The sequence below is a fragment of the Staurois parvus genome, unplaced genomic scaffold (genome assembly GCF_062004578.1).
Source record: "Staurois parvus isolate SC_StPar_1 unplaced genomic scaffold, SC_StPar_1.0 ptg000285l, whole genome shotgun sequence".
In the NCBI taxonomy this organism is placed as follows: domain Eukaryota; kingdom Metazoa; phylum Chordata; class Amphibia; order Anura; family Ranidae; genus Staurois; species Staurois parvus.
In genome coordinates, this window is record NW_028318081.1 from 1,921,450 (window position 1) to 1,944,022 (window position 22,573).

Sequence of the window (22,573 nt, forward strand, 5' to 3'; positions counted from 1 at the left end):
TGTATTTGTCATATCCTTGGGAATGGTCTATAGCAGGGCACCTCTATGTGCAATCCTGGCTCATTTTAAAGCCCAACTCCAGACTGGAAGAAAAAATAGCCCTGATAAGTAGCTCCCCCCCCCACACTGTAAGGGTTAAATGCTAATTTTGTCTACTTACCTCCCTTCCACTGGCAAGCTTCTTCCCCCAGCTCTGTGGATAGTCCCTCAATATCATCACATACTGTACAGTGCAAGTAATTAGAGGAGGCAGGAGTGCGACCACGGCAGAGAGTACCCTAGAGAGGCTGGAGAGATCCCGCCGGAGAAAGAAATAAGGTATTATACCTTATTCCTCCACTCCTAGGCACAGAATGAGCATTTAACCCTTGCAGTGTGGAGGGGAGGGATTATTTCTTCCTTTTGGAGTTGGGCTTTAACTACTGAAAGTCTGACAAAAAAAACTCTCCTTCAACCAAGTAGAAACACATACTTCACAACGCTACTGTATAAGAACAAACACATACAGTCATGGCCAAAAATATTTTCACCCCTGCATTTCTTTCAGATAACGCATCACTTTTCCCAGAAAATTGTTGCAATTACAAATGTTTAGGTGTTCCCATGTTTATTTATTTTGTTTGTATTGGTATGACACAAAAAGGTGTAGAAACAAAATGCCAAATCTGACACATTCCACGCAAAACCCCAAAAATGGACTGGACAAAATTATTGGTACCCTCAATTTAATAGTTGGAAGCACACCCCTTGGAAAAAATACTGAAATCATTGGCTTCCTGTAACCATCAATGAGTTTCTTACACCTCTCTACTGGAATTTTGGACCACTCTTCGTACGCCAACTGTGCCAGGTCTCTCAGATTGGAAGGGTTTCATTTTCAGGCTTTGGCACACATTTGCAAACTGGCTAGTGTGGGGGAAATACCCTGTCTATCAGGCACTAGTGGTAGGGAGAGGATTAGGAAAAGCATCAGGGACAGCACTAGCGGTAGGGAGAGGTTCCAGAGGATTAGGGAAAGCATCAGGGACAGCACTAGCGGTAGGGAGAGGTTCGTTCCAGAGGATTAGGGAAAGCATCACGGACAGCACTAGCGGTAGGGAGAGGTTCCAGAGGATTTGGGAAAGCATCAGGGACAGCACTAGCGGTAGGGAGAGGTTCCAGAGGATTAGGAAAAGCATCTGGGACAGCAGTAGAAAGAGGTTCCAGTGGTTTAGGGAAAGCATTACGGACAGCACTAGCGGTAGGGAGAGGTTCCAGAGGATTAGGGAAAGCATCATGGACAACACTAGTGGTAGGGAGAGGTTCCAGAGGATTATGGAAAGCATCAGGGAGAGCACTAGCGGTAGGGAGAGGTTCCAGAGGTTTAGTGAAAGCATCAGGGACAGCACTAGCGGTAGGGAGAGGTTCCAGAGGATTTGGGAAAGCATCACGGACAGCACTAGCGGTAGGAAGAGGTTCCAGAGGATTAGGGAAAGCATCAGGGACAGCACTAGTGGTAGGGAGAGGTTCCAGAGGTTTAGGGAAAGCATTGCGTACAGCACTAGTGGTAGGGAGAGGTTCTAGAGGATTAGGGAAAGTATCATGAAGAGCCCTAGCAGTAGGGAGAGGTTCCAGAGGTTTAGGGAAAGCATCAGGGACAGCACTAGCAGTAGGGAGAGGTTCCAGAGGTTTAGTGAAAGCATCAGGGACAGCACTAGCGGTAGGGAGAGGTTCCAGAGGATTAGGGAAAGTATCATGGACAGCACTAGCAGTAGGTAGAGGTTCCAGAGGATTAGGGAAGGTTCCAGAGGATTAGGGAAAGCATCAGGGACAGCACTAGTGGTAGGGAGAGGTTCCAGCTTAGTGGGAAAAGTGTAGGGCCTATGTCTACACTCCCATAAGCTCCCAGTTGGGTTGGACCGGCCACACTGCACTCCACCTTCCTTTCCACGTGCACATAAGTTTACCATCACCCAATGAAGCTTTTTAACAAAGTCCATAGAGATGGTCAGTTTTCTGCAATTTTTCACTATAGCTAGTCTAGCAGGTAATAGTATGTATGAAATCAAACGTTAGGCTGGACCTTTGGGGAGTTTTTTTGATGTGTTTACCATTGAAATCAGTGGAAACACCTCAAAATACATCTCAACATGTGAGTTAGGAGGTGCATTAATGCACGTTGTGATGAAAGTTGACACGTCATGTTACATGTGCACACATTATATTGCCTATCAACATGCATCAATGTGTGTTATGATGTATGTTGACATTTACAAAGTGCATTGTAACACACCTTAAAAACGTGTGAAAATGAACATTGAAATGTAGTTTGGTGCATTTCTATTAATTTCAATAGAAAATGCACCAGTGGGAAAGACACATACATGTAAATCTGTTTTGCGGGATTTCAGATTCAAATTTATGAAACGGGGGTGCTTTCTCTGGTGGAGTCTGGCGGTTTGACTTATCTGTTGTTAGATTCTATCTTTGGGGGCACCGGTACATTACTGCCATGTAGACGACTTCTTATATAAAGAGGAGTCTCAGTCCTCTTATTCTTTGAAATGTAGCGGCAAGAGCTGGGTGGAGTTGCAGACATCTAGAGTTCCTGAGATAAGTTTCAAAGCATTGGCTTTTTCAACTCATTAGCACCCACAACTAAATGGTCCGGTGGGCTGACCTTTCCTCTGTCCATGATTATAATATCCTTCATGTCTTCAGACTTCCTTCTGTTTATTGGACACGTTATTTTGTATATTTACATATAGTAAATGTAAAATATAATAAATACATTGAATAAATAAAGCAAAAAATACAAGGTCCTGGATTCACAATGTAGAAACTCTTCTCCTTTTAGCCCTGTATAGCACTGGCTTCCCTCATCTCAAAAGCTTTCTTTGTCACAGTGGTACACTTATGGAGTATCTCATGTGGTTTGGGTCTCTGTGGTATCAGTGGTGTCCTGGGAACTTGAGAAATGGACTGCCCAGTTTTTGGCTCGGTCGTGCTTAGACTTTCCTTGTGAAAATCTTCTTCATCACGTGATTTTTGCTTTTGGAGAAGAGGTCTAGGTGGTTTTTCAGAAGAAATTTTAGAGCCAGCAGAAGGCCTATGTACATCCCTTCTCTGATTCTTGCATGTTGGTGTCTGCTCTTTTTCTAAATGTTGAAATACATCCTGTACATGATCCCTTCGTGCTAATTCAAGAGGATTGGAGAAAAAGCCATATGTTGGGCTTGAAGGTAAACCACTGATGGACTTTGATTTTCTCCTGTCCAGTTTCTTGACCTTTTCTAGACTTCCTGTCTTGCCAGTATTATGTTCCTTGTCCATTCTCCAGGCCTCTGTTGGTCTGCTCAACTCTAGCTGGCTGGAGGCTTTGAACAAATTTGAAGTGGATGGGAAATTTCCTTGATTCTTCATGATTTGGAGCTGGTGACAGTTCCGGTATGGTTTTAAGTACATAGCTGGGACAAAGCCAGTTTTTCCATTATACCTGTGGGTGGTCAAAAGGAAACTGTAGTAAATGATGATGTTTATGGCCAATGGCCATGAACAACTGTATCTTTTTTTTTATTTAAAAAGAATCTATAGTACATATTTACCAGTTATTAAAGCAGACCTGTTCTTAAAGTGGACCTAGGCAAACTTTTACTTCGGCATGATAAAAATTCATTAGAAATGGTACCACACTGACTGCAGGCATTCTGCAGGTGAGCCTAGACTTTTGCCTAGGCCAGGGGTAGGCAACCTGCGGCTCTCCAGCTGTTGCATGACTACAAGTTCCATCATGCCTCTGAAAGTCATGGCTGTAACTGTCAGTTTTGTAATGTTGCAATGCCTCATGGGAAATGTGGTTCCACAACAGCTAGAGAGCCGCAGGTTGCCTACCCCTAGCCAAGGCCCTCATCCATTTTGTGTGGCTGCCTTATTACTAGAGGTGCAAATGATAACCAGACAGGTCTTCCTCTTCCTAGACCCTGCCCCTGATGACACCATTAATTCAACCAAAAGCAGTGGGGTATGCACACAAGAGGTCCTCAGTGCGCCCTGCTATTCTGTAAGCATGTTCAGCTTTGACTAAATTATGTTTTTGTTTTTTTTTTAATTGGCCTTGATCTCAACTTGTACCTACACCAGATGGTCTGGTCATTATAATGCTTTTTTTTATCATTTTGGAAGCTTTCAATATAAAATATGATCTTGTAGAATGAAACAGTCCACAGAAATCTGCCACCCACTTTTCTACTTTGCTCACTTTTTGACTGCTTCTGTCAAAATGCTTATCCATAGGAGGGGATTGTAGCAATTGTGCACACAGATATGGATGCGGTCATCCATCTTGCTGAAGATTCCCCATCTTGTGTCATTCTCTGTCCCTCCAATCCCCCTCCCTCAGGAATGTGGTGTGTGTGTGCTGGGTTCACAAACGGCACCAGGCACAGCTGGATACACTTCATGGTTGTAATCCCAATTAGCTGGTGCCCGGGTGTCTGTTAGCTTCTCGATCTGAAATGATCGAAAAGGTATAAACCAGTCCTTCACTGGACATGAAACACATTCCAGAATAGCCGTAAAACATACATCCCATTTAAAAACCACGTTTCATAACGTAAAATAGGGAATACATACAATCGAACAAAGCATATATTCGGATAGCTCAGTTTAATGCGAGTCGCCTGATACCTTACACCCCTAGATTAAGTCCACCCGTGAGCAGAAAGCGATATCTCTTTAACCGTCACAGGTAGATATGTCATATCTGATATCTAGACGTTCAGCAGATGATTCTGCATATTATCCTACCAGTGGACAGAATGCTCCATGTACCTATGGAAGATTATTGACCATGGTATAAACGTGTGAGGGATTTGGTCATAGCAGAGTTCCTCGCCTAAACACCCCTCCCCAAATGAGGCAATTGGTTCTCTGCTTTAAGGAGACACCCTGCTGGTGGACTAGAAAATAGGCTGTTATGCCTGAGAGAGAGAAGATGAAGAGATCTCCCTTTTAACATCAGGAATTAACTTTGGGAGAAAAGGCACCCATTTGCTCAGGACCCTTGAATCTGCTTAAACCAAGTACTCTGGCAAGTATTCTACCTCTCTAAACTTCTTTCTGTTATCTCTCTGCTGTGTTATTGCTCTCTGTATTTTTATATACTATATATATATATTGGCTACATCTTTGTCTGTAAATATTTTTATTGCACCCTTTTGACCTTTTTAGTAATAAATCCTATTATCTGAAAAGTATTGAACTGTTTCTAAAGCTCTTTAATGCAAACTAAAAATCCCTGTCTCTGAAGAGCGCTACTGTGTGTTTTAAACTTCTGGATACATCTGCCTGCGGTGACAGTGTGTATACAGACTCTTATTCAAACATCATAGTGTTACTGCTAAGATTGGTGAATTTCCTCTTTCCCTGTACAAAAAGGAGGTGGTGGCAGTGTGAAGGGTTAATTGCATAATTAACCTGACCCAGTAACAATCGCTCTCAGGCTGCTGGCACATAGATTGTGGTCCATTAGCTGGAAAATCTTTGTGCAGGGTGCAGCTGGGCGTGGTATTGTTACGCACGTGACAGCGCGGTTTTAGATTGACTAGTCCTTCGGTTACAAGTTGGTGAGAGGGGCTGGGGGTCTGACGCCGCGACCGTCACAGGTATACCTGATAGAAAGAGGGAAGGAAGTAGGTCCCTACTTTGCCTCATTCAGTGGTGTACCACTGATCCCTCTCAATGCATGTATACATGGAAAACAGGCTATGCAAATCATAACAGCAGGTCTGCTTGGTGAAAATTGGTGATAAATATGAAACACTCAAACATAATTTTTATCTTACTGGAACGATTTTTTTTTTAATTGTTTTTGTCTTCAACATATATAAAGAACATATATAAAGCACTATACACAATATAGTCCTTTGTAGTTCTGTATCAGCTTTCTAAAGTACAGCATGTTACCTTATCAGCCACCATCCGTTGTTAGACTTCTCTATGACTTCTACTAGAACACCTCGAGAGATAGAAACTTCATCCCAACTCATAGCTTCATACGCCATTGTGGAATAGTATCGTATTCCTGCATAAGGGGAGATTAGATAGGTTAATTTATTGTCATTGTGATCAAATTCCACAATGAAATTACAAAAAAATAAGGAACTCCAACAAAAATAAAATCATATCCAGCTACACACACACTCATTTTCATAAAATATTAAATAAAATACAAAAAAATAAAAATGAAATTAAAAATAATTTACATATTCCCTTAAAATAGCAGGAAAAATTACCATTTATTACCTAACCTAAAATTAAATTCCCATTTATTGCCCGTGGAAAAAAGTTCTCCCTATACTTGTTCTGGCTTTAATGTTCCCATGTCTTCTACCAGAGGGCAACAACTCAAATAAGTGATAGCCAGGATGAAATGAGTCACTCCTTATTTCCTCAGCTCTTCCAAGACAGCGGGAATCAGACATTTCTGCCAAGGATGGAAATCTACAACCCGCTATTTTCTGCGCAGTAAAAATTATTTTCCCCATGCTGCGTGTGTCCCTTCTTCTGAGAGGCAGTGCTGCCCCCCCCCGGAAACATGCCACCCTAGGCAAATACCTTGTTTGCCTTGTGGTAAATACACCCCTGGTTACATCATGACATGACCCTTTACCTTGTTCCTTTCTTTTCTTTCTTTCCCTTCTTTCTTTCCATCCCCTGAAAGCACTATTAAAAACAATGTATTATACTGAAGCTTAACATGCTTTACATGTGACTGCATACATTTTCTTTTCTGTGGCTTTTTCCCCTCTAGTTTCACCTAGAGATCTGGCCAGTAACACACCTTCTGTATTATTGAAACACAACTCTGGATGAATGAGCACATGCAGGCACAGCAGATAGCAGCATTGTCAGTCAATAGTCGGGGGGGAAGACTGAAGGTTGGGCAGGAGGAGGGGCCAGGAGCGCCAGCAGGGTACCCAAGAGGAGGAGGATCAGGGCTGCTCTGTGCAAATCCATTATACAGAACAGGTAAGTAATCTTTAATGTCACATTAAATGTATTAGCAGATTTAATGGTTTGTCTTATCCATGTAAACTGACACATTTTGCTGAAGAGCTTGTGCTTTTGAAAAACAGGCAGGCTGGATCACTAGATGACAATGGAATTAAGAAAGCCTAAAATAGGAAACTAATGCAGCCACCACATTTAAGAATTGGTAGGTTGTAGTATGATAAAATGTGTTTTTTGGGGGGGGTTTAATAACGCCTTATCGGTACATTCGTGGGGTCTGTTGTTCTTATCATTGCTTAAAGCGGAGCTCCACCCAAAAAGGGAAGTTCCGCTTTAAGGACTGCTCCCCCACTCCACATTAAGGATTGGCACCTTTGGGGGGCGGGGGAGGACCGGGTGCCCGAATTTTACAGGTACCCGCTCCCATTTCCGGTCCGATCTCCAAGGTGTCCTTCCTCCCTCCCTCCCTGTAGTCTTTTGGGACGCATGAGAGGTCCCAGAAGACTACAGAACCATTCAGGACCATTCTACTCACGCATGCGCAGTTGGTACCTGGCTGTGAAGCCGCGAGCTATCACAGCCGGGTGCCCACACCGAAGATGCCAGCCTCCTGGAATACAGGACGGTGGTGAAATGGGCTTCGGGGGACACCCCACGGGACCGAGGGAGAGATAAGTGGCTGTTTTTTAAAAGTCAGTAACTACAGTTTTTGTAACTGCTGACTTTTATTTTTTGACAGAGTGAGTGGAACTCCGCTTTAACTATCTGGTTAGTTGCTGACCTGGAATAAGTACTCAGCCTATCAAGTTAGATCTCTGGGTCGGTGATTTAATAAATAGTGTGAAAAAGATGAGAATGATAGTTTGTAGCTTGCACCGCTAAGAACACGTCAGCAATGCCAATATATTCTATTCTGGCAGATTCCCTTTATGGAGAGTGTTATGGGTTATTACTGTGGGAAATCTATCACGCAAATGGCAACTTACCTTCATCATCAGAATCTGTTCCGGAGTCATCTTCTGTCTCTAAAGCTTTGAGGAACGGAGCTGGAAACCAGGCCACCCTCTTCTCCTCATTCTCTACCAGCCACCAGCCTGAGACAGAGCAGAAGAGATTTACTATTATTCCGTCCACTACAGACATCACACGATCTATGGATCCAAATGCAAGAACAAACGTGGCTATGGATTCAGATTGTCTAAGGGTCACAAAAATTGTCACTGGGCACAATGGCTGTGGTTCGGCAACTCTCCAAGGAACAGAGACTACCTTCAGGAAAAGGGCAAGGATTTAAAGCTGAGACTCCACATACATACAGTCCAACGGGAAAGCCAAACAAATGTCAAAGAATTAAATTGATTCACAGCACAAAAAATACTTGTTTCAGGGGCCAAACACAGCCCCCCTTCATCAGGGTACAAAGTACATATATAAAGGCCATAATTATAAAAGGTCATGAATATTAAAATGAATATACAAGTAAAAAATAAAATAAAAGTCAAAGGGTATTTAACTATTTGCATTTAATATATGATTCCAGTAAATAGCATTGCATAATAGCAGAAGCATTTTATACTTCCACTTGCCATAGTCCGGCTCTTCTAAAGTGTGAAGGACAGAAAACTGGACCTTTTTTTTTTTTTTTTTTTTTTAAAGCTTGGAGGCCCCTGGTCTAGAATATTAGACCAATGTATACTTTGTAACTATTGCGTAAACCTTCCACAAACACAAACTATGGTAAGTATAATCGTAATTTTGTTATAATAGGTCACAATAATTATATTTACCCTAACATATTTTGTGGTTTTGGGTGTGTTTATGCAACAGCTACAAAGAGTACATTGGCTTGATCGAGGTGAGTCAAACAAAGTCTGAAAAAGCTAATCAGTGCTCCAATTGGCAGTTCCCACACTACCACCTAGACATATAGCACCACCAAATTGTATCAAACATCAGTGTATCACCCTGAACTGAAGAAGTGGCAATTTAAAGACACCTTTTGGTGAAATAAAACAATTCGATGTTCACCAAACCAATCTGTAAACATACGACAATGGGCGACTCTTCCCTTTGGACCACCAATGGGCTTTTTTTTAGAGCTCCATTAACTCACCTAGTTCAAATACCCACCTGAGAACCCTGTAGAAGATCCAAGATTGGAACCCCCATGTCATCGAGAGCAACCATTCTTTATCCTGGGTGGATACAAGGTTTTCTCCACCTGTGCACATGGAGGGTTGTGTGTTTCCACCCAATATGGTGACTGCAGCCCCAAATGATGTAAGTTATCCTCCTTTTTTCCTTTTGGTGAACATTTTATGAACTAATTATCATCAAATGTCCCTGCCTAAAAAAAAAACCTTGATTACAGTCTATGTATGCATGAACACATAGGATAACATGCTGGGGGGTTTACTGGCTGTAGAAAAAAAAAGTCAAAAGCCAAAAACAGCCGCTGTAAAAATGTCCGGTGTGCATGAGGACTGAAAGTCTATCTATGTATCAATACATCACTGGTCCACAAGTGGATATTATATCCAAACAGGTGTATACCCTTTGACTTTTATATGCATTATTTTTAATGTATATTCATATTCATGACCTTTTATTTTTATATTTTTTACCTTTATATTTGTACTGATGAAGATCCCTGAAACAAGTTGTTTTTTTCTGCTATGAATCAATTTTTTTTATTAAAAACCTCGGACTCTTGGACTTTGGTGCTCTCAGTAGATTGTATGTACATGACATAAAGCGGAGCTCCACATAAAAGGGGAAGTTTTGCTTTAAGGACTGCTCCCCCGCTCCCCATTAAGGTTTGGCACCTTTGGGGGCGGGTACCTGAATTTGACAGGTACCTGCTCCCGCTTCCGGTCCGATTGCCTAGGCGATCGGAAACGGAAGTTGTCCTCCCTCCCTGTAGTCTTTTGGGACACGTGACAGGTCCCAGAAGACTACAGGACCATTCATGAAGTGCAGCTCTACTCACGCATGAGCAGTGGGTACTCGGCTGTGAAGCTGCAAGTAGTCACAGCCGGGTGCCCACACTGAAGATGTTGGCCTCCTGAAATACGGGATGGCTGATGAAATGGGCTGCGGGGGACACACTGCGGGACCGAGGGACAGGTAAGTGGCTGTTTTTTAAAAGTCAGCAGCTACAGTTTTTGTAGCTGCTGACTTTTATTTTTTCACAGGGTGAGTGGAACTCCGCTTTAAGGGAATCCAGGCTGATGAAAGAAACCTGGAATGTTGGAGATGTCCAGTGGCTACCAAAGACAATCAATTAGCATTTAACTTTTACTCTTTTTCACTAATGACAGCATTGGAGCATGCACCTTTAAAAATGCATTTGCAGTTTCCATGTTTCTATCCTGACTGGTTGCCTTTACCATTTAGGAGCAACGTTAGGTAGAAAGTCCAATGTCTCACCAGAGTTTTCCTTGATCAGCACACCCAGGTGCTCATTGCGTTTCACTTTGAAGGGTCGGTTCTTGGTATCTTTGGTCTCGTAGTCCTCCACACACAGGTACATCTGGGACACGATTGGTTCTGTGGCTGGAGGTTTTGGTAGCCATTTTGGACGCTCTCTCTGTTGTTCTCTTGCTTCTGAAGGCAGGATCATCAAGCTACAAGCACATAATCATTAGTTTCATCCCAGACATTGCCTTGCATATTTCTGTCATATGAACTACACACGGGGAGGAACAGCCAATGTTTATGCTGTTTCTCCTCTACAGCAGACACCACCATGTCCCTAAGCCTTCAAACATGTGGCCAATACTGAAGGAAGCCCCCAGCAGCATTTACTCCATGGAAAGTATTCAGCCCTTTTGATCTACTCCCTTATCAACCTCAGCAAAACTACTAACAAATAATTGAATACTAGTCCACTTAAATGTTAAACTTTTTTAGTTTTGGATTTAGTGGGAAACTATTAGAACCTCTGCATTTTTGTTTGAGGGATCGTGACCAAGAATTCCTTTCACATCCTGTCCTGGTGACAACCTTGTCACTGGAACAATATGTGAGGGATCATTTCCAATGAAAACAGACACCAATGTAAAGGAACTAGCTTTCCTCTGAGCTACTGTATGCGACCTTCTTGTAGACCTCCTCAATTCCTGTCCTGCTGACCAGATATGAGGGGAAATCTCAAAAGCACCATAGACAACAGAAGTTCTAACCCTCTCCCAACAATGTTCAAAACTTTAAATTACATCTGGGCTGCAAAAAGTTTTTAACTCTCCAGGATCTAACAAAACTAAAACATCAGTTTTGGGTGGACTGAGCCTTTCGAACAATTAAATAATTTTACATAATACAGCAGTAGATAGGAGAACCTGCTGAGGGCTTGCTCAAGCAACCTCACATGAACGAGAAAACCTCATGAGGTCACTAGCCATAGGACAGGATGACCACCGATCCCAAAAGTCAGAACATTTCTGGTAATCTGCCATACTGCAGTAAATTTTTTTTTTTTCGGTTTTACCAGCGTTCTTAGAAAATAATGCAGTCAAACCTGTTTTGGGGGAAATTTGGGTTGAGATCACTGCTTTTGGGCATGAAGAAGGCCGTCACCACATCACAATGGGAGATCTTCTCATCAGCTGTCAGAAGCTGTTGACAATAATCTTCCAGCAGTCTTAGTCTCTCAATGAAGCGGCTGGTGTTCCGGTTCATCCTGAAGATAGGGACATCTGTAGCAAACAGAACAACACATGAGTGACTGCGGGAATTTCCCTCTACTTCATTACTGTTGCAAGAGACTCACCTGACAGCTAAGGAGGAAAGAAACAAGTGTGGAGGGGATAATTATCATGTCGTACATTCCACAAACACCACAGGCTCATAAACAAAATGTTCAAGGGGTGTCAGACTGAATACTCATTTTTAAGTACTGTACATTCAGTACTGCCGGCCAAGTGAGCAGACACTCCCAGAGGTGTAATGTCAAGGGAGGCAATTTATCAACGTGGCAGATTTGTACCCCAATATACAGTATGTTTGCCGTGGACTGCCTGCAAAAATTGCATACTACCCATAGATACCTGTATGCAGTTGTCTCCTATTCCAGTTTAAATCAGCTAAAATGAAAGCCGATTATTGCATTCACTGGCCACTTTATTAGATACACCTTTCTAGTGGCAAGAAAATATTTCCCAGACAATTCCACCACCACCACCACCAGCCTCAACCATTGATACAAGGCAGGATGGATCCTTGCTTTCATGTTCTTTACGCCAAATTCTTACCCTACCATCTGAATATCGCAGAAACCAGTCTGCCCATTCTTCTCTGACATCAACAAGGCATTTTCATCCACGCAACTGCCACTCACTGGATATTTTCCCTTTTTCAGACCATTCTCTGTAAACCCTAGAGATGGTTGTGCATAAAAATCCCAGTAGATCAGCAGTTTTTGAAATACTCAGACCAGCCCGTCTGGCACCACCAACCATGCCACATTCAAAGTCACTTAAATCCCCTTTCTTCTCCATTTTGATGCTCAGTTTGAACTTCAGCAAGTCCTCTCCACCACGTCTACATGCCTAAATGCATTGAGTTGCTGCCATGTGATTGGCTGATTAGCAATTTGTGTTACCAAGCAATTGAGCAGGTGTACCTAATAAAGTGGCCGGTGACTGTAAGGGGTTTATTTACTAAAGCTGGAGAGTCCAAAATCAGACTCCCTTCTGCATAGAAACCAATCAGCTTCTAACCTCAGCTTGTTGAATGAAGCTTTGGCAATGAAACCTGGAAGCTGATTGGTTTCTATGCAGAAGGGAGTCTGATTTTGGACTCTCCAGCTTTAGTAAATAAACCCCTTGGTGTCTGTAAAACTTTCTTAACTCCTCCCCATGTATATTTTCTCCTTCTAACCCCTGGTTCACATCTGTGCGGGTGGTGCCGCTGCGGATCTGCACAAAAATCCGTGCAGCCGCACCACCCGCACAGAGGAATGCGGACCTGCGGGCGGGTGCCATTAGTTGGCACGCCGCCCGCACTGGAAATTGCAACCGTACTGGGAACCAAGGTTCCCGAGCGGGTTGCGTTTTCAGAAGAGGTGCAGGGACTTCTTCTGTGCGTGTCATGGGCACGGGAGTCCATTCAAATGAATAAGCTCTCGTGCCCGTGCAAAAATCCGTACTGGGAACCGAGGTTCCCGTGAGGGCTGCATTTTCCCTGCGTGTCCCAGGGCACAGGAGTCCACTCAAATGAATGGGCTCTCGTGCTCACGCAAAACACGGCCTGCAGGAATGAGGAGATGTGAGCCAAGCCGAAAGCTGGCCATGGATGGATTGTTTTTTTCTCGTCCAACCAGCAGACTGAAGAAAAAAGAACAAACAGGTTCCTTCCCCCACACAAGAGGTGATATAGAGGAATCCCCCCTCCAGGACATTTTCTGACACCGGGGCATTAGATTATTAGAATACACCGATCAATGGCTGCAGCTGCTGATCGACAAATGTTTTCCCAGCTGATTGGAGATGGTAATGCACAGATCAAAATTCGTCCGGTCCCTGCAGAACTGACCAAATTTCATTCCATCTGTGGCCAGCTTTACCTGTGTTGCTAGGTTATCTTGAAGACACACACACTCACGCAGCAAATCCAGCATTGTCCAGCATTGTCCAGCATTGTCCCGCTGCAATAGGCTGTTAGGAGGCATAGTCCAGAACTCACACTGGCATCTTGGTCCTAATCAGCTGGATGACTCTTCCACGTTCAGACAACCAGAACCCCTGACCTCTGTCTGGACAGTGCTGATTGGCTCTTGATCTTTAAAATTCTTTTACTGGATATGTTTTATAGCAAAAAGTCAAAAATATTGTTTTTTTTTTTTTTTTTTTTAAATTATTGTTTATAGCGCAAAAAAATTAAAAACACACAGGCAATCAAATATCAGGAAAAGAAAGCTCCGTTTGTGGGACAAAAAGGGCATAAATTTCATTTGGCTACAGCAACGACACAATTGTCAGTTAACCACTTCAAGTCCGGACACTTTTACCCCCTTCCTGTCCAGGCTAATTTTCAGCTTTCAGTGCGATCACATTTTGAATGACAATTGCGCAATCATGCAACATTGTACCCATATGAATTTTTTTGAAATTTTTTGAGACAGATATAACTTGATTTTGGTGGTATTTATTCACCACTGGGATTTTTTTATTTTTTTGCTATATAAATGAAAAAGTCCAAAAATTTTGAAAAAAAGTGTTTTTTTTAATAAAATTTTGCAAATAATCATTCTTCATAAATCTTGGCCAAAATTTATTCAGTTATCTTTTTAGTAAAAAAATAAATAAAATAACCCGAATTAGTTTATAACCAAAAATTATAATTGTTCAAAAATTTTGTTTACATTTTTATTTTATTTTTTTATATTATTTATGTTTTTTTTACATATTGTCACCATTTTTACACTAATTGCTTTTACACCCATAAAGGCTATAAAAGCAATCATTTCTCTTTCTCTCTGGCTGCATTCTTGCAGCCATTGATAAATACTGTGTGAGCTGTGATTGGTCACAGCTTGTCACATGGTACAAGGCTGTTGTGAATAGCCTTGTACCATGTGATCTCTAAGATCATTCACAGATTTCACACGTAGTAAGCAATGATGTCAGAAGTGACATCTTGGTTACTACTATTTATGTGATCACTGATTGGCCGATCAGTGATCACATGATCGGGACCTCACACAGAGGTCCCGTACAACGATCGGACACAGTGGGCACTGGATCGCGGTGCTGTACGCCCAGGGAGCACGCACAAGCAGGGAAGCGGGAAGAACGTTTACAAATGGCCACCCGCTCCTGCACTGCTCCCGTCCAGCCATTTATATACAATGGCGGGACCGGAAGCGGTTAAAGTAACACAGCGTCGTATCTCAAAAAATGACCTGGTCAGGAAGGGGGGGTAAATCCTCTGGAGGGCAAGTGGTTAAATTACTGGGCACAGAGGAGGAGGGAATGACTGGGCTGTCATTTAGGATCTGTACACACGCGCCAATGTGTGATGTCAAAATCATGTGACCTGAATAGCGCCGATCATAGAGAAAATGTTCTCTTTACCAATACGGACAAAACAGAGCATGTGCAGGCTTGCCACCACTGCTCTGTACAATCGGCAGATTGGGGGCAGTATAAGAAGGGGAGGATCAGAGAATCGAGAGATCAACCAGTCTTTTTACACACTGCGGAGGGTTAACCCTTTATGTTCCAAAGTGAGTATACCTAGCATGCTTTACTGCATATACAGACTGATTTTAGTATTGTGTGTTTGTAACAATTTAAATGAAAAAAACTCCCTTTTTGGGGTTAAGCTCTGCTTTAAAGTACATCTAAGCCCAAGAACAAAAATTGTATATATTGCAGCTTGGTGGTCCTTAGATATGTTGGCTGAGTTTTTTTTTTTTTGCTTTTTTAGGTTTCTTTTCCTATATTTTCACATTGTGATCCTGTAAGTAGCACACTTCCTGTCCTATCGTGACAAAACTTACTTACTATAAGCAGTGTTGTCACCAAAAGACAAGATCACAAACACGTTTTCTGCTCCTCTGTATGACATAGAGAGGAGGAGTTCTGTAGTTCTCAGGGATCACTGACACCATGTAGTGTAGCACAGGCACAGAGAACAGCAAGTTATCCGTTGACAAGATTTCTGACCGGATTACCAGGTATGTGTTTGCACAACCAAAACTCTTTCAAAAGGTATATTTAACAGACTCAAATGGGTCAAATGAGAGAATTAAATTTTTAGAATTCACACACTTTTTAAAAGACAAGAGTACTTTGAGTATGCTGATCCTTTTTAATGTGACTGTCATTTCCCCTGCAAATAATAAACCCTGGCTGCCTGCAATATAATATATGAGAAGCAGTAATGGCACCAAGTAAATGGGCACAGGTCCAAAAACTGTCTTTTATGAGTAATCAGTGCAATAAGAGAGCCAACATGCATCAAGGGTTCAAACACCTCCGGGCCCAGGGGCAGACTGACTATTTGGAAACTCGGGCACTGCCCGAGGGCCCGGGGTCAGTAGGGGGCCCCATGAGATGCCCCTGGTACCTTTTTTCATAGGCTTTTTTGAATTTGGGCAAGGACACAGGGGCCCCATGATCCCCTATTGCCCGGGGGCCCCATGAATTGTCAGTCCACCCCTGTCCGGGCACATATATATAGTGGTGTGAGCTTGAAATAAAACTCAATGGAATTGTGTGCTAGGAGTGGGGGAGTCCTCACCTTTTAGTTTTGGAATCATATTGTCTGATTTCCGTAACAGCCCGGATTCAAGGGGAAATTTCCTTTTTAGCTCCCTCTGTTAGGATAAAAAAAGATATGTGCAGACATAGTGGGATTAGAAGACAGACAGGACTGAGCAAAACAATAAAATCATTAAAGTAAAAAAAAAAATTATATATTTTATATACAGTATCTCCCAGAAGTGAGTCCACCCCTCACATTTTTGTAAATATTTGATTCTATCTTTTCATGTGACAACACTGAAGAAATGACACTTTGCTACAATGTGACGTAGTCAGTGTACAGCTTGTATAACATGTAAATTTGCTGTCCCCTCAAAATAACTCAACACACAGCCATTAATGTCTAAACCGCTGGCAACAAAAGTGTGGACACCCCTAAGTGACAAGGTCCAAATTGGGCCCAAAGTGTCAATATTTTGTGTGGCCACCATTATTTTCCAGCACTGCCTTAACCCTCTTGGGCATGGAGGTCACCAGAGCTTCACAGGTTGCCACTTGAGTCCTCTTCCACTCCATGATGATATCACGGAGCTGGTGGATGTTAGAGACCTTGTGCTACTCCACCTTCCGTTTGAGGATGCCCCACAGATTCTCAATAGGGTTTAGGTCTGAAGACCTCACTTCTGTGAGATATTGTATAGATAGATATCTCTATATCTATAGATTATCTATCTATCTATCTATCTATCTATCTATCTATCTATCTATCTATCTATCTATCTATCTATCTATCTATCTATCTATCCATCCTCTCTATTCTATCTATCTATCTATCTATCTATCCCTATCTATCTATCTATCTATCTATCTATCTATCTATCTATCTATCTATCTATCTATCTATCTATCCATCCTCTCTATTCTATCTATCTATCTATCTATCTATCTATCTATCTATCTATCTATCTATCTATCTATCTATCTATCTATTCTATCCTCTCTATTCTATCCTCTCTATTCTATCCTCTCTATTCTATCCTCTCTATTCTATCCTCTCTATCTATCTATCTATCTACGATGATTGGTTACTATAGGCAATACAGGCAAGGCATCTTTTTTTTTAACAAAAACCAGAACAAAAAAGGAGCACCCTGTCATAGCAATAATATAAATGGTGGTGTAATTACATTAAGTTTATAAATTGTGAACTTTTTACCATTTATCATGCCTGGACTTTCTGCATTTTAATGTAATTCCACTACCGTTTATATTATTGCTATGACACGATGCTCCTTTTTTGTTCTGGTTTTCTAATACATGTCCATATGAGCAGTGAATCAGCCTGGCGTCTAGCATTTTTTGCATTGTGCGGGAAAACCAATTAATCCATTCCAGAGGTCAGAAAAAAGTTAAAAAAAAGTATTTTATCTGTTCAAAACTCTTTATAAAGTGCACTGTCACGGAGTGCCTGCTCCTCTTGTGCAAACACCCCCATTCCCCCCCCCCCCCCCGGTGCCTGTGTCTCCCCTGTGTCCCCTCACCCTCTTCTCATCCTTTGCAGTTAGGCTGCACAGGATGAGAAGTGTCACCTCCTCACATCCTGACGCAGCCACTGCAGACAGGCTGCGCAGGTTGGGAGAAAACTGACCCCTGCGGCGGGACTCACACCTCTCCCGGCCATATAGCCAGGACCCCTGCCGGGGGTTCCGACGCAGGGCCGCCGCAGGTGCAGCATGGGCACGAGGCTTCCCACACCCTGCACCCGCTGGAGACAAACGCGGCGCTGTACCGGGCATTGCAGGGCAACCAGGAGCATCCTGCTTGGCCTTAAGAAGGCCGGCGCAGGACTCTCTGGGGTGCTCTGTCCACTGCAAAGCTGCTGGGAGGTCTGCGCTGAGGCGAGACCCCCGCTGCCACTCTGCATAATACTCCAGGAATACCGGGACTATTACCCGCTGCCACTCTGCATAATACTCCAGGAATACCGGGACTATTACCCGCTGACACTCTGCATAATACTCCAGGAATACCGGGACTATTACCCGCTGCCACTCTGCATAATACTCCAGGAATACCAGGACTATTACCCGCTGCCACTCTGCATAATACTCCAGGAATACCAGGATTATTATCCACTGCCACTCTGCATAATTCTCCAGGAATACCGGGACTATTACCCACTGCCACTCTGCATAATACTCCAGGAATACCGGGATTATTACCCGCTGAGCACTCTGCATAATACTCCAGGAATACCGGGACTATTACCCGCTGACACTCTGCATAATACTCCAGGAATACCGGGACTATTACCCGCTGACACTCTGCATAATACTCCAGGAATACCGGGACTATTACCCGCTGACACTCTGCATAATACTCCAGGAATACCGGGACTATTACCCGCTGAGCACTCTGCTAATACTCGGGGCTCAGGAGGAGCGCCCGCTGCTACCCTGCCTAATACTGTGGGGCCAGGATTGCCTGTGTTGCTGTGTGCTGGAGAATCAGGACTATTACCTGCTGTGTGGACCCTCTGCTGTGTGCTGAGAAGTGTCGCCCCCTGTTGTCGGCTGCTGTGAGCCAGGAGAAACCCCTGCCGGAACTCGCTGAGTGTCTGTGCCCCTGTTTCCCCCCTGTACGGACTGTCTGTGAACTTTCCCCCCTTACCCTTCCCTGCCTGGATTACAATTTACCAGAGACTCCATTTTGCCCTTCTTGGGGCCGGATTACAATTGTTTTGAGCCCCATCCCTGCTCTTCCCCTGCCCCGGGTACTTGGACGCTACCTTCAGACCCAAGTTGAGTGACTGTCATAATTAAATAAAGCTTTGTGCCTTTATCATCTGCTCTGTGTGTTCTGTCCTGCCTACGCTCCGTCACAAGCACTTTAAAAGGCATAAATACTGTACATAAAAATTAATTTGTAAATGCATTGAAAACCAATTAATCCGTTCCGGAGGTCAGAAAAAAGTAAACAAAAAGTCTTATCTGTTCAAACCTTTTTATAAAGTGCATTTTAAAGGCATAGTACTGTACAGGGACATGATTAAAGAAACAATTTGTAAATGCATTGAAAACCAATTAATCCGTTCATATTGTGAAAAAAATAGTAAACCGAGGCACTATTTTCAATGGATTTGCATTCGTAAACCAAAAATTATGTTAACCAAGGCGTTCGTAAACCCAGGTACACCTGTAATTCTAATACTACCGTACCAACATCCCAAAATACTAACTCTCAAACAATTCCAAAAATTAACGGGGCTTTAGTGGTATAAAATTGATCACACTGATATTAAACCGTTACAAAGTTTCTATTTATGCTTGATACTTTACAAACTTACATTCATGTTTTTGAAGTCTTCATACTTTCGATATATCAGTATATTGTTGTGGTCAGACCATAGGATCGAAAAAATGTTAATCTGTCAAAATAAACCAAAAATATTATTAGTGATTCTTCTACTCCATTAGTGATCTCAGGTTTAGGTTGCAGTATATATTCTAGCATGCGTTGCCTAATAGTGGAGCTGCGATGGGGTCCGCCTTCGATGCCTTTCTGTGCCTTATTTATAAAGAGTAGAAAAAAGTGTTCACTCCACAGGAATCGATCAGATATCAGCTGACATTTTTAGTGCTGGTAAGACAAAGAAATTGCATCTATAATGGCTCAAATGTTTGGCAAATGGTCCAAACAACAAAGTGGTTTCCTTGGCGTTGTGGTCAGGTTCTCTTGAGTGATGGTTTCTAAGTCATATTCCCAAACCAAACCACCCCCTTTGAAGATGGCACCCATTATCACTCATTATCAAAGCCATATGTACACCCAGGAGGCCATTCGGTTATTAGACATTTTCATTTCAATTTTCATTTACTTTCATTTTGGATGCATTTGTTCATCGAATTATTTTATTTTGGTATATTCGTTACGACGTACTGATCTGAGTGGATTGAAAAAATGTTGCAGTTTTTCCAGAAGATTGCTATATATTCAATATATTATTGAATCGGATAGATTCGAATTGGAAGGATTCAATATTGTTAGCCGTTGGTCCAACCCACCAAGAGAAATGCCATGCGCTGATTGGTCAACTTCGACTGGCGTTGCGTGCGTCCAAATTAACGAAATTTGGATACATTTGTTATCCGAATCCAAATTATCGAACGAATTTGAAAATTGAATTCATTTCCCCATGGGCCCAAACTAATATCGCATCATGTGACGTCATCCGAATGAAACAAATGCATTTGTTAATTTCCTTCTAACTTTTTGTTTTTGGATTCGTTGGCATTCGTTGATATTCGTTACCATGTCCATTTGGAGAATCATACATCGGAATCGCCAAAAATGATATTTTCGTCTGATAAACAAATCGTTACGAAATGCACATGCCTATTGGTTCTAATAATAAAACATTCAGCCTTTCAAGTCACCAGCAGCTACTGACTTTGATGAGATTTGAAAGCTCTTAGGGGTGTCAACAGCTCTTGATGAATCAAAAGGTTGATCTACCAAACTACCTTGAGTCTTCCATGTTGTAGAACTCCCACAGCCTTGGCCTCCAATGGATGACGGCCATTTCCAGTCATCTGCTCTGGCATGGTGCCTAGCCCAGGGTTTTCTGCTGAATGAAAATGATCAACGCTCCTTTTTATCCTCTCACATCAGATTCCGTGTGGTGTCAGAGATATGTCACTCAGAAGGGGAACTCCCAATTGTTGAGGCCTCACTCCCCTCTGAGAGGACAGGGAAATGCTGCAGAATAGTCAGCACCCAGGAACTTGGGGTTTTCCCTTTCTTCTTCATCCGTGTCTTCCTGGAGAGCAGAGCCCTGCCTATAGCTATCACACATTCAGTTTCCTTGGACAGCTGTCGTATGTTCAGCCAGATGGGTAGCATTCTTTGCCGATGACATCGTTGTGTCTTCTCAGGTGACAAGGCAGAGGGGTGCATGGAGTGTTTATTCCAAAACTCCCAATTTATTTATTTATTCATCTTTATTTATCTTGGTCTGCAGGAACTCAAGTGGGGGCTTGCACTAATGAGATTGACATGGGAGGGACTGACTTCAATAGAACCTGTAATTTTCCAATGACTAAAGGCTAAATTTAGCACAACAATCAAATAACCTTTTACTGTGGGGAGAAAAAAAAAAAAAAATAAAAATATATATATATATATATATATATATATATATATATATAATATATCACTAAAAAGTTAGTTACCAAAGAAATGTTCCAATAAATACAACACTTCTATTATACCAACATCATTGCGCCAATATAATAAAGAAAGGAAATACACTCACTGGATGCTGCTATAATTATAAAACTCAAAATAATAATAAAAATGTGAAAAATATACAAATCACAAATAGCGCAAACCAAATCACACAACTAAATATAACCACCACCAAATAAGTGCATATTAATAGTGCAAACAAAAAAATCAATAAATAGGGAATCTCAATATAGTCCATTCGGAAAATATAATATATACTCTCAAACATTTCCAAAAATTAACGGGGCTTTAGTGGTATAAAATATTCAAACTGATATTAAGCTGTTACAAAGTTGCTATTTATGCTTGTTACTTTGATGAATATATATATATAGTATATACAGGCAGACCTCGGTTTACGAACGCCTCGGTTAACGTAATTTTCGGTTTACGAATGAAATTCCATTGTAAACAATGGTTCGGATTACAATTTTTTTTCGTAACACAAACGGATTCATTGGTTTTCAATGCATTTATAATGTTTTTTTCAATCATGTCCCTGTACAGTATTTATGCCTTTAAAGCGCACTTTATAAAGAGTTTTGAACGGATAAAAGACTTTTTTTTACTTTTTTCTGACCTCCGGAACAAATTAATTGGTTTTCAATGCATTTACAAATTTGTTTTTAACCAAGTCCCTGTACAGTATTTATGCCTTTAAAGTGCACTTTATAAAGAGTTTTCAACAGATAAAAGACTGTTTTTTTAATTTTCTTCTGACATCCGGAACTGATTAATTGGTTTTCAATGTATTCCTATGGGAGACTACATTTTGGTTTACGAATTTTTCGCAATACGAAAAGTCCTGCAGAACACCTGTATATATATATATTTTATTATTATTTATTTTTATGTCCATTTGGAGGAGCAAACTCATCCTAAGAGCCTTTGTTGATGGATTTCAGTTCACATCATTTGGCCTTTGCATTCCTATAAAAGTCTATAGGAATGGGTGAATAGGTTAGTATGTTCTGTTGGGCATTTAAGTGTTACTAAACCCACAACAGTAATATCAGTCTGTATATGCAGTAAAGCGTGCTTGTTATACTCACTGTGGAATCTAAGGGGTTAATTTTCTGCATTCCGTA

The 22,573-nt window shown here is 41.8% G+C and overlaps 1 protein-coding gene across 1 annotated transcript; it reads right to left on the minus strand.

Moving 5' to 3' along the window:
* Window positions 1-590: 590 nt before the first annotated feature.
* LOC149458540 (NADPH oxidase organizer 1-like) lies at window positions 591-21,021 on the minus strand. The gene is made up of 8 exons (XM_089682122.1): window positions 20,723-21,021; window positions 19,546-19,626; window positions 16,237-16,312; window positions 11,510-11,687; window positions 10,420-10,616; window positions 7,977-8,084; window positions 5,944-6,061; window positions 591-3,475 (listed from the first exon to the last, which is right to left on the minus strand). The coding sequence occupies exons 1-8, from the start codon at window positions 20,801-20,803 to the stop codon at window positions 2,833-2,835; spliced, it is 1,482 nt and encodes a 493-aa protein (XP_089538248.1). The 5' UTR covers window positions 20,804-21,021; the 3' UTR covers window positions 591-2,832.
* Window positions 21,022-22,573: the final 1,552 nt, after the last annotated feature.